Here is an 11,619-nt window from a genome sequence, read left to right as displayed (position 1 = left end):
AGTCTCATCGGCCGACTTAAATTTCATTACCGGCTCATGCTCCATGGTTGGCTTTTACAAAGACGTCATATCTGTCGGGTCAACATTATTCTTGTAAAACTTCAACTCCTCTGTTGCATAGACAGATTCAGCGTAAGCAGCGTCACCTTCCTCACATTCCAAAGCCACTTTTCGGCTGCCATGAACCGTAATGGTCCCGTTGTGACCCGGCATCTTGAGCTGCAAATATACATAACACGGCCGTGCCATGAACTTGGCGTAAGCCGGCCGCCCAAACAGAGCATGGTATGGGCTTCTGATCTTGACCACCTCAAAAGTCAATTTTTCCGCCCTGGAGTTGTACTCATCTCCAAAGGCTACTTCCAGCTCAATCTTACAACTGGATACGCCGACTTACCAGGCACCACGCCGTGGAAAACAGTATTGGACTGGCTGAGGTTTTTATCGGTTAATCCCATACGACGGAAGGTCTCATAGTAGAGGATGTTGATGTTGCTGCCCCCGTCCATGAGCACCTTAGTGAATTTATACCCACCAAAGCCAGGTGACCCGGATTATCAACCCGGGGAGGGTGATCCTCCCTACTCCATACAATAGGTTGCTCAGACCATCGCAAGTAACGTGGAACCGCCGGCTCAACAGTGTTCACCGCCCTTTTATGAAGCTTCTGGTGTCGCTTGCACAAGCTGGTAGTAAACACATGATATTGTCCACTATTGAGCTGCTTTGGATTGGTCTGGTATCCCCCCTGTTGCTGCTGCTGATTACCCTGGCCAGATTGCTAGTTAAATCCCCCTTGATTACCTTGAAAATTCTGAAAATTGGAATTTGAACCGCCGCCCGGGCCATGAAAGCTGCCGCCGCCTGAGCCGCTGCCCTGCCCATTGTTGCCATTGAAAGTGTTGGAATTTTTGAAAGCTTTCATGATTGCGCAGTCTTTCCATAGATGAGTGGCCGGCTTCTCCCTAGAGCCATGCCTTGAACAGGGCTCATTCAACAATTGCTCAAGTGACGGGCCTGATCCGCCGGATCGGGGAGGTGGTCTCCCCTTACGTCGGTGGTTGTTACCCTACGCTTTGGTGTTAGCCACAAATTCCATACTGCCATCCGCCTTACGCTTATTACCTCCCTGGTTCGCCGGGTTATGCTGAGGGCCCTTGCCGTTGTCGTTCTTCTTTCCCTTCCCTGTCTTTTCATCATCAGACGCGGGATCCTTGATACTATCAGAGTCGGCATATTTAACCAGAGCCGCCATCAGCGTACCCATATCGTTGCAATCGCGCTTGAGCCGCCCGAGCTCATCTTCAGGGGCGTAAAACGACAATTTTGCTCCAACATTAAGACTGCAGAGCGAGCATCCATCATATCAGATGAATGTATTATTTCCTTGACCCGGCGTACCCAATGGGTTGTAGATTCCCCTTCTTCCTGCTTGCAGCTAGTCAAGTCCACAATTGACATAGATTACTTACATGTATCTTTGAAGTTATTAATGAACCGGGCTTTCAGTTCTGCCCATGACCCGATGGAATTAGGTGGCAGTCCCTTCAACCAAGTGCGGGCAGTCCCATCCAACATCATGGTAAAGTATTTGGCCATCGCTGCTTCACTGACCTCCAGCAACTCCATAGCCATCTCGTAACTCTCGATCCATGCTCCGGGCTGTAAATCAGCCGTGTAATTAGGTACCTTCCTAGGTCCTTTGAAATCCCTGGGCAGACGTTCGTTACGGAGAGCCGGTACCAGACAAGCGACCAGCTCTCGTAGCTGCGCCCGTCTCAACCGAAGCCGTCGGGTAAACAGGAAAAGGTTGGTAAGCCGTCAGCTGAGCCGCCTGCTCGGCCTCCTGACACGCTCTGTTCTGGTCCACTACGTTAAAGGCTCCATTGTGCGCCAGACCATGCCCACCCGGCAAGTAATGACGCCGGACGTTGCTTGAGCCGGCCGCCGACACTATGTGTCTGCTATAACTCGGGCTCTGGTTTTGACGAATTGCTTTACGAGGGGTTGAATGAATCCTGTCCCGGCTGTATGAATATGCCTCCTGCTGCGCCAAGGCCGTCTGGAGAAGTTCTCTGACCCTCTGGGTTTCGACCGCCGTTGGGGAGTCGCCCTCGACCGGGAGAGCCGCCAGTCGCGTTGCCGCAGCGATCATGTTTTCCAGCGGGTTAGAATAATGACCCGACGGTGTTGGTACATATGGAGGAGGGGCAGTATTCACACGGGGAGGCCCCATCACGGGCGGCTGAACCAGCGTTCCGACCCCGAGTACCATAATCTGATTCATCTCTGGCGGGTTGCTAGGCCCTGCACCGGGTGTGTTGAAGAGGTTGCGAGGATCATAAACCGGAGGAAGCCGAGATTGAGCCTTCTGATACCTCCTTCTCATGACATCATTGGATGTGTTCTGATCCATCGTGAGCCGGAACGACTGCGCCTGAATAAGCTGAGTCTGGGCGTCCAGAGCCGCCCGCTCTACGGCCATCCTAACTCCTTCCGCTGCTAGGTCTTCCTTGGCCTGTGCTATGCCCAATTTTAACTGTGCCACTTCTGCGTCATGTTGAGCTTGATCCGCCGGGACGACCGTGGCGGTTAACAGGGCCGTTATCTTATCTGTGAGATCCATCAGCACTTGAGCCGGCGAGTGCACAGGGCCTCCTGCCCCAGCAGCGGAGTTTTGAACAGGTTGCGTGCCGGCCATGAAGATTCCAACCCGGCTCAAAGGGTTTCGGGATACTGTTGCCATCGGAACAACCCCTGAGCCCGCCATCTTGAAGTTGATACAACGAGTCGGTCTCACCTGTGGACGACTCACCGTCAGAGCCGATGGCCGGCTCATCGCCAGATCCAGATTCTTCAGAGAGTCCTCCATGGATGCATCCCACGAAAGCATGCTTTAAGGCAGGCAGAGTCTGGGCGGGTCTCGCACGCTGAGCCGTCTCGACGAGGTCGGTGCAGATGTCCGGCTCAGGGCCTGGCTCGCCGATCTTGCCGATGAAAACGTGGATTCCGCCGAAGGGGACCCGGCATCCGTACTCGATTGAGCCGGCGTCGGGGCCCCAGCCTGCATCGTCGACGTAGAGCTTGCCGCGACGACTCTTGGTCATCCGGCCCACAGCGTATCCCCTGAGCCCTTCGAAGCTGCCCTTCAAGAACTCAAATCCACCGTGCGCGAGCCCCACGGTGGGCGCCAACTGTCGTGGAATTGTCACGTCAGATGTCCCAGTGCAAGGACTTAGTCGTGGAGCCATTGCAACTAGGAAGCTTAAAGCGGTTTAAACGGGACAAGGGATACGAGGGTTATACTGGTTCGGCCCCTTACAGTGAAGGTAAAAGCCTACTCCAGTTGAGGTGGAATTACTTACGGTTTCAATGGCCAGGGAGCTAAACTGCTATGCCTGGTTATCGATCTGATCTTCCTTGTCTAAACCGCCGCTGGGCCGTCCCTTTATATAGAGAGGTTAACGCCCAGCGGCTCTCAGAGTCCCGGCCGACTTATAACAATGTCCGGCTCGGACTCTTAACTATACTTGCTTTACACTACAAGTCATGCCATAACGGCGGTTTATCACTACGGGCCTTAAGCCGCCTCTGGGCCTTACGCCCATATTTGAACCGCCATCCTTAAGCTTGATATTGGGCTTCACGCGATGATTGTTACGACGTAACCCGGCCCCTCCTGGGCGGGTGACTCCAGTAGTTATATCCCCAACAGTACCTGTCACAAGAGATTGTTGTAAGTCCTCAATATGTGTTTAATATCAAACAATATCCAATCTACTACATGGTGTCTCAGTCTCAAGTTCATAATTTCTGCATCATTTGAATTGTATACAACAAGATACAGAAGCAGTAGGTCTCCAGCCGGCACAAAAATGCAGACTTGATTTGTTTCAGTTCCTTAATACATCTACTACAACCTACAAGAGACCCTAGCTAAGAAAACAAAATCAAGGACCGATGTACTTCTGATATTATTTCTTATTAATATCAGATTAGAATAACATTGATGGAACATATTCTTTTTCTCTCCTTGCTTGAGTTAATGGAGCCTTGCTTGAGTTAATGGAGTACAGTATTGCATTTTGCTGAGATGATCTGCTCAGTGCAGGTTTGGAGCCGACCAAGGAAGTAACAGTTTAAGAGCTCGAGGAGGAGGGGCTGTGGAGGTTTCGGCCGCCAGTGGCTGCACAGCTGGTCTTCATCGCCTGCTCCTGTCAGATCCAGCAGGACCTATCCTATCGGTTCTCCATCGCTTCACTCTGCTTCATGTGCATATCTGTGGAGAAGATGACGACCCTGCCCCTGTTCTTCGCCAGCCACACTCTCCCTTGTGCGGTAATAAATCTCAAGAAATTCCCTTTTCCTTTACATGAACATCAAACCTACTTTTTTGTTTGATGTTGGTGCATGTCCTGCCTGATGTGTATTGGGCTGTTGCTGTGCAATTGCTGGCCGTGTTGCTACTTGTGGCAATGGTTATTTTGTTAAAAGTATGTGGGACGACAACGCTTCTGTCTTTTGGTGGAATCATTTTCCTTTTAATTTAATTACCTGAGAAAAAATTCTATATTTTCTTAATTTCCTTTCTCTGTTGTTTTCATGGCTGACTATTTGATGTTATCTGTTCACTGAAGCAGTTCTTGCCTGAGGGCATGTTTTTGTATGTTCATCTAATAATGGAAAGTTGTAGTTCATTTCGAAATGCCAAATGAATCAAATTTCTGATAACACTTTTGACATCTAAACGCATAACTAACCTTATTTTCCTACAAATATGCTTGTGCAGGTAGCTCATTCGGTTGAAGGTGATTTGTCAAAGAGAATTAAATTTGGTAAATTACATTGAACGATCTTGAAGTTAAATAGTTTTTCTATTAAATCATTAGAAAAAACCAACTATTTCACTTGAGTATTACCATGTGCAGATTCAATGTAAGAAGAATTTGTCCAATAAACAACACAATACATGACACTTGCATGAGAATAGTATAAAGAGGAACATCTTACGCTGACAATCGGACACTATGTCGGCCGTGTTTCAGATGCATGTATTTCTTGGCTTATGAAATATATGTTTACGTATACATTTGGAACATACATCTAACCTATCACCGAATTATTTAGATTGATTATTCTACTGTCTCCATGCCATTAGTACTTGTCCCAGGCATCATTTATTGGAACATATGACATGCATGTTGAAACATAAACTTGAAGCAAGAAAGAAGACGGACCGGAGATACGGTGAGAAATGTCTGCTATATTGTTCTACAACTTGCAATTACTGCTAATCGCCAACTCCTTTCTCTCGATGTGGCTTGGCTGGCAGACACGGCGTGCGGCATTTCCACAATGAGCAGGAACCATTGTTGAACAGGCTCAACTGCAGCCTTGTATTTGTTGTATGACCTGCAGCGAGCAGCGTCCCATCGGCCCTGTTTGACTGCAGCAGAACGCTCGCCCCTTGCTTCGCTTATTCGCTCCTCCTTGGCATCCCTTGATTTGTCGCGTGCTCGGGCGAGATGGCCGGCGCTGGGTGGCGGCTACGTCGACGAATCCAGCGCCGATTTGTTCTGGACCTGTAGTTGATTAGTTGGGACAGCAGAGCACCCCCCGATCCAAGCCCGCAAGAGCACGCCTCGGGACAGCCAAGGCTCGATCCAGAGGAACCGGCCCGCACCAAGCCCCGCCGCCTCAACAGGAGCTCGCCGCCCTACCCGCCGGCCCGTCACCAGAGGCGCCACCGCCGGCGACCGCCTCCCGCACCATCCGCCAGATCCCTCCCTCACCTTGCGCCCCTGCTCCTTCTCCTTTTTCCCCTCTCTTTCCTCTCTCCCTCACGCCCTGTCTCTCTCTTTCTCTGGATGAGCAGGCCGCCGCCGCAGCCGCCATATCGCCACGCCCTATCTGCTCATCTTCCTCGCACTGCAGAACGTTTAGGATTGCGGGTTGAATATAAGAAACTACAGGGTTTCTCACGCAAAATTCCAACGTTTCTCACTTGTAAAGGAACAGCGGGTTGAATTTCCAAAACTACAGGGACTATTTGCAAAAGTGCCGCGACGGTAAACAGGCGGGGCAGAAGCGATAGCCGCTTTATTATTAGGGAAAGATGTCAACCATAGTGTTTGTTTTATGTAATGAAAATGGCCGAAGGGAAATCAGCTAAACACACCTCAAACAAATAAATACACATGAAATATTCTAAGAATGCATGAATGACTCGGTTCTAACCGGATATGCACCCTAACCATATGAGGCTCTGACTAACTAATAAGACCACCACATCCAGTATAAAGTAGTAAGAATTCTGAGTCCAAGGCACACCCTGAACCTTAATTCGCACGCCCGTCAGCAGCAGAAAAATAGAACCAAAATTAATCTGGTAACTAATTAGGCAACACACTATAGCAGTCCAACATATTCATAATTAAGCATACTTTGCCTTTAGGGGGCCAAACGAATCTGAATCTATGACCTTAGTATCCTATATGGCACCATGTACTGGATCGTGCTATAGCCGGCGATGTCCCTAAATTGACAAAGCACTGTTCAGCGGGTGAAACAACAAATGAACCACAGAAAAATACTTATAGAATATGCATCATGTGCCCTGCAGAGCCCCCTCCGATCAAGGATGTCCCTCCTTCCAGCGGGGAAAAAGGTTGAGAAAACACAAACAATCCATGACGAGTCCAATGGTAGAAGACCAGATCAAGCACTACTCTAGTAATATAGCAACCTATTCATCTGAAATGCAAGCCATGCTTTATAAAGAGAATCGCCTCGTTGATAGGGGAAAAATATGACATTGGCAGGAAAGGAATGATCATAGGCATCTCTCCTAGATCTACACATAATAAATGAAATAAATAAACTAACGAAGGATGGCCGAAGAAGAGCATGACTAATGAACCAGACAAAGACATAGACAGAGGCCATGTTTTATACAGATTGCACCTTCCTGACAACACATCTACCCCAGCTGCATGGTAACGAACAATTTTTATGGACTCTATTTGCCAGGCCATTGGCCTCTTTCATAGCCTGAAGAACAAGACAGGCAAACAAGAAAACAAAACAAACAAGCCATACAAATGGCTGCATCTTGTCGTCACCTGACTACTACAACTACTGTCCAACGGATATCTGCAACGATAGTGGCTTGTTCGGTAGCTCCAACAACATGGCACATGCGAGCAGTTCCAACAAACAAATCAGCATCACATGGCAGAAATGTATAGAAGGAATTTAGGTCCCACCAAGATTCATATAAGTGACAAAAGCACAAAAATACAAGCAAAGAATGACACTCTTAGACGCCAGCTTTCTACCAATAAGAACACAAGGAAGATACACGACCGCAATAACGCAAGCGCAGGCCTGGAGAGCTGAGAGGTCAAGGAGAAAATGGGTTGACCTGTAGAGCGATGACCGAAGAGGCAGCAGGACGAACCGACGAGAAACATGAGCACCTGCTGACAGCAGACCAACCTGCAAGGGGGAAAGGAGCAATTCATGGATTAGCTTCAGGTAACCAAAACTGAGACACTTGAAAACAACAAGCAATTACAGATCAAGGAACACAACAACATATCTGACGCATAGGGAGCAAGAATAGAAAGATCTGTAGGCAAACGAGATCCAAAATTAGTCAAGAACACCGACGGCAACCAAAAGAAATTGGATTCGAGGAAAGAAACTACCTTAACCAGCGTCACGCGAAGACCAACCTTGGGAACGAGGGGGGCCATCTTCTTCCTCCCCCATGGCCTCACGTTCCTCTCCCCGCTGCTCCCCCTTCGAGCTCGAGCTCTCCCATGGCAGCGCCCAGGTGACGGCGGAGACGACGAGAAGCCGTGGCTGCGCCGACCCCCTGGGCCACACCTCCCCACGACACGTCCCATACGCCGCCGCCTTTGCCTCGCCTCGCCATTCCTCCTACCCTCCGGCGGGAGCCAGAGCCAGGGCGGGGGGTTGGGGTTTGGGTGGCGCCAGATCGGAGGGGGTGGAAGGAGGAGGACATGAGGGTAGGAGGCCGAGCGGCGGCGGGGAAGGAGGCAGTAGTGGCGGCGCGAGGGGCGAGAGGAAGAGGAGAGGGAGGCGCGGGTGCGAGAGGAGGAAGGAGGCGCGCGTGTGGGAGGATGAGGAGGCCGCTAGGTTTTAGCACGGGAGTTTGCCGTTGATTTATACCCGTATGCGAAATGACCAAAATGCCCTCGGCGGCCGTCCAGTTTTACAAGCGGTGGCACGGCGATCGACGCTACTCATTGCTATATCATCAGTTTTTGATCCAGCGGTCCAGATCGTCCCAAAGCGAGATCCGACGGGCGAAAACGCATCAGGAAATCGATCGGACGGTCGAGAGTCGCTAAACTCTAAGAGAGCCTGGTGGAACGTTCCTTTCTTACTTCTCGATATCATCGAACGAATTCACCGATCCAATGCCTACGAATTTCTCTTATATTGTTTTTGCTAAGTTACTATTGTTGCTGTTCCTATTGCACTTCCTACAAAATCATTGCTATCACTGTTACTGTTATTATTGTTGTTGCTACTACTATCAAAACTATCATACTACTTTGCTACTGATCACTTTGCTGCAAATAATTAATCTCCAGGTGTGGTTGAATTGACAACTCAGCTACTAATACTTGCAAATATTCTTTGGCTCCCCTTGTGTCGAATCAATAAATTTGGGTTGAATACTCTACCCTCGAAAACTGTTGCGATCCCCTATACTTGTGGGTTATCATTGGGGAAGATGATGGAGGTGTTGGTGTAGATCGCCGTCACACGATGATTGCCCGGCGGTGTTCCGGTGCCACCAGTAGAGAGGGGGAGAGAGCCCCCCTCCTTCTTCTTCTTCTTCCTTAACCTCCCCCTAGATGGGAGGAGGGTTTCCCCTCTGGTCCTTGGCCTCCATGGCGGCGGAGGGGCGGGAGCCCCCTCCGAGATTCGATCTCTCTCTCTCTCTCTCTCTCTTTCTCTCTTTCTCTCTCTCTCTCTATGTGTGTGTGTTTCCTTCTGTTTCTGCGCTCCCGATTCTGGCCTTTCACCGCTTCTTAAATTCCCAGAGATCCGTAACTCCGATTTGGATGAAATTTTAACATGATTTTTATTCGGATATTAGCTTTCTTGCAGCCGAAGAAGGGCACCAACCGCCTTACGGGGTGTCCACAAGCCCCTTAGGCACGCCCAGGGTAGGGGCGCACCCCTAGGGCTTGTTGGCCCCTCGGGCACTGTCTTGCGTTGATTCTTTTTCCCAAAAATCACATATATTCCAAAAAAAACTTCGTAAGTTTTTATCGCGTTTGGACTTTGATTGGTATGGATATTCTGCGAAACAAAAAATATGCAACAAACAGGAACTGGCACTGGGCACTGGATCAATATGTTAGTCCCAAAAATAGTATAAAAAGTTGCCAAAAGTATATGAAAGTTGTAGAATATTGGCATGAGACAATCAAAAATTATAGATACAACGGAGACGTATCAGCATCCCCAAGCTTAATTCCTGCTCGTCCTAAAGGTAAATGATAAAAAGGTAATTTTTGATGTGGAATGCTACCTAGCATAATCTTGATCATATAATCTAATCATGGCATGAATATTAAGATACAAGTGATTCAAAGCAATATTCTATCATTTGACATAAAGACAATAATACTTCAGATATACTAATAAAGCAATCACGTCTTTTCAAAATAACATGGCCAAAGAAAGCTATCCCTACAAAATCATATAGTCTGGCTATGGTCCATCTTCACCACACAAAGTATTTCATCATGCACAACCCCGATGACAAGCCAAGAAATTGTTTCATACTTCTAATGTTCTCAAGCCTTTTCAACTTTCACGCAATACATGAGCGTGAGCCATGGATATAGCACTATAGTTGGAATAGAATATGATGGTGGAGGTTGCATGAAGAAGACAAAAAAGAAGAAAGTATCACATCGACGCGGCTAATCAATGGGTTATGGAGATGCCCATCAATTGATGTCAATGCGAGGAGTAGGGATTGCCATGCAACGGATGCACTAAGAGCTATGAGTGTATGAAAGCTCAAACTGAAAACTAAGTGGGTGTGCATCCAACTTGCTTGCTCATGAAGACCTCGGGCATTGATGAAGCCCATCATCGGAATATACAAGCCAAGTTCTATAATGAAAATTCCCACTAGTATATGGAAGTGATAACTCAAGAGACTCTCTATATGAAGAACATGGTGCTACTCTGAAGCACAAGTGTGGTAAAAGGATAGTAACATTGCCCCTTCTCTCTTTTTCTCTCATTTTTTCTTTTTCTTTTTATATTTTTTATTTTGGTCTCTTTGGCCTCTTTTTTTATTTTCGGCTCTTTGGCCTCTTTTTATTTTTGTAAGTCCGAAGTCTCATCCTGACGTGAGGGAATCATAGCCTCCATCATCCTTTCCTCACTGGGGCAATGCTCTAATAATGATGATCATCACACTTTTATTTACTTACAACTCAATATTACAAGTCGATATCTGGAACAAAGTATGGCTCTATATGAATGCCTCTGGCAGTGTACCAGGATGTGCAATGATCTAGCATAGCAAAGATATCAAAAAACGGACAAGCCATGAAAATATCATACTAGCTATCTTATGATCATGCAAGGCAATATGATAATGAATGCTCAAGTCATGTATATGTTCATGATGGAAGTTGCATGGCAATATATCTTGGAATGGCTATGGAAATGCCATGATAGGTAGGTATGGTGGATGTTTTGAGGAAGATATAAGGAGGCTTATGTGTGATAGAGCGTATCATATCACGGGGTTTAGATGCACCTGCGAAGTTTGCACTAACTCTCGAGGTGAGAAAGGGCAATGCACGGTACCGAAGAGGCTAGCAATGATGGAAGGGTGAGAGTGTGTATAATCCATGGACTCAACATTAGTCATAAAGAACTCGCTACTTATTGCAAAAGTTTATTAGCCATCGAAACAAAGTACTAATACGCATGATCCTGGGGGAATAGATTGGTAGAAAAGACCATCGCTCGTCCCCGACCGCCACTCATAAGGAAGACAATCAAAAATAAATCATGCTCCGACTTCATCACATAACGGTTCACCATACGTGCATGCTTCGGGAATCACAAACCTTAACAAAAGTATTTCTACCAATCCACTGAAGGAAATATGCCCTAGAGGCAATAATAAAGTTGTTATTTATATTTCCTTATATCATGATAAATGTTTATTATTTATGCTAGAGTTGTATTAACCGGAAACTTAGTACATGTCTGAATACATAGACAAAACAGAGTGTCCCTAGTATGCCTCTACTTGACTAGCTCGTTAATAAAAAATGGTTAAGTTTCCTAAACCATAGACATGAGTTGTCATTTGATGAACGGGATCACATCATTAGAGAATGGTGTGATGGACAAGACCCATCCGTTAGCTTAGCATTATGATCGTTTAGTTTTATTGCTATTGCTTTCTTCATGACTTATACATATTACTCTGACTATGAGATTATGCAACTCCCGAATATCGGAGGAACACCTTGTGTGCTATCAAACGTCACAACGTAACTGGGTGATTATAAAGATGCTCTATAGGTGTCTCGGAAGGTG

General features: G+C 47.3%; 1 protein-coding gene across 3 annotated transcripts; it reads right to left on the bottom strand.

Moving 5' to 3' along the window:
* Positions 1-3,290: 3,290 nt before the first annotated feature.
* LOC123113792 (uncharacterized) lies at positions 3,291-8,160 on the bottom strand. Of its 3 annotated transcripts, none has more exons than XM_044535106.1 (3): positions 7,710-8,160; positions 7,424-7,497; positions 3,291-3,718 (listed from the first exon to the last, which is right to left on the bottom strand). In XM_044535106.1, the coding sequence occupies exons 1-3, from the start codon at positions 7,908-7,910 to the stop codon at positions 3,658-3,660; spliced, it is 336 nt and encodes a 111-aa protein (XP_044391041.1). In that variant the 5' UTR covers positions 7,911-8,160; the 3' UTR covers positions 3,291-3,657. The 3 variants fall into 3 exon arrangements, 2 of the variants coding, with proteins under 2 accessions (XP_044391041.1, XP_044391040.1); XR_006456201.1 differs by lacking the exon at positions 3,291-3,718 and adding an exon at positions 5,027-5,928; XM_044535105.1 differs by lacking the exon at positions 3,291-3,718 and adding an exon at positions 5,027-5,928 and having other exon boundaries at positions 7,737-8,160.
* Between the last annotated feature and the right edge of the window lie 3,459 nt (positions 8,161-11,619).

The sequence above is a fragment of the Triticum aestivum genome, chromosome 5B, assembly GCF_018294505.1.
Source record: "Triticum aestivum cultivar Chinese Spring chromosome 5B, IWGSC CS RefSeq v2.1, whole genome shotgun sequence".
Classification (NCBI taxonomy): domain Eukaryota; kingdom Viridiplantae; phylum Streptophyta; class Magnoliopsida; order Poales; family Poaceae; genus Triticum; species Triticum aestivum.
The sequence above is the reverse complement of the archived record's forward strand: the minus strand, read 5'-3'. Positions and strand labels throughout refer to the sequence as shown.

Excerpts from the sequence above, each read along its gene's own strand:
- LOC123113792 (XM_044535105.1), bottom strand. The coding sequence starts at position 7,773 with ATGGGGGAGGAAGAAGATGGCCCCCCTCGTTCCCAAG. Across the intron at positions 7,498-7,736 it reads TGGCCCCCCTCGTTCCCAAG|GTTGGTCTGCTGTCAGCAGG; the intron begins GTTGGTCTTCGC and ends TCCCCCTTGCAG. Across the intron at positions 5,929-7,423 it reads CTTCGGTCATCGCTCTACAG|TGCGAGGAAGATGAGCAGAT; the intron begins GTCAACCCATTT and ends AACGTTCTGCAG.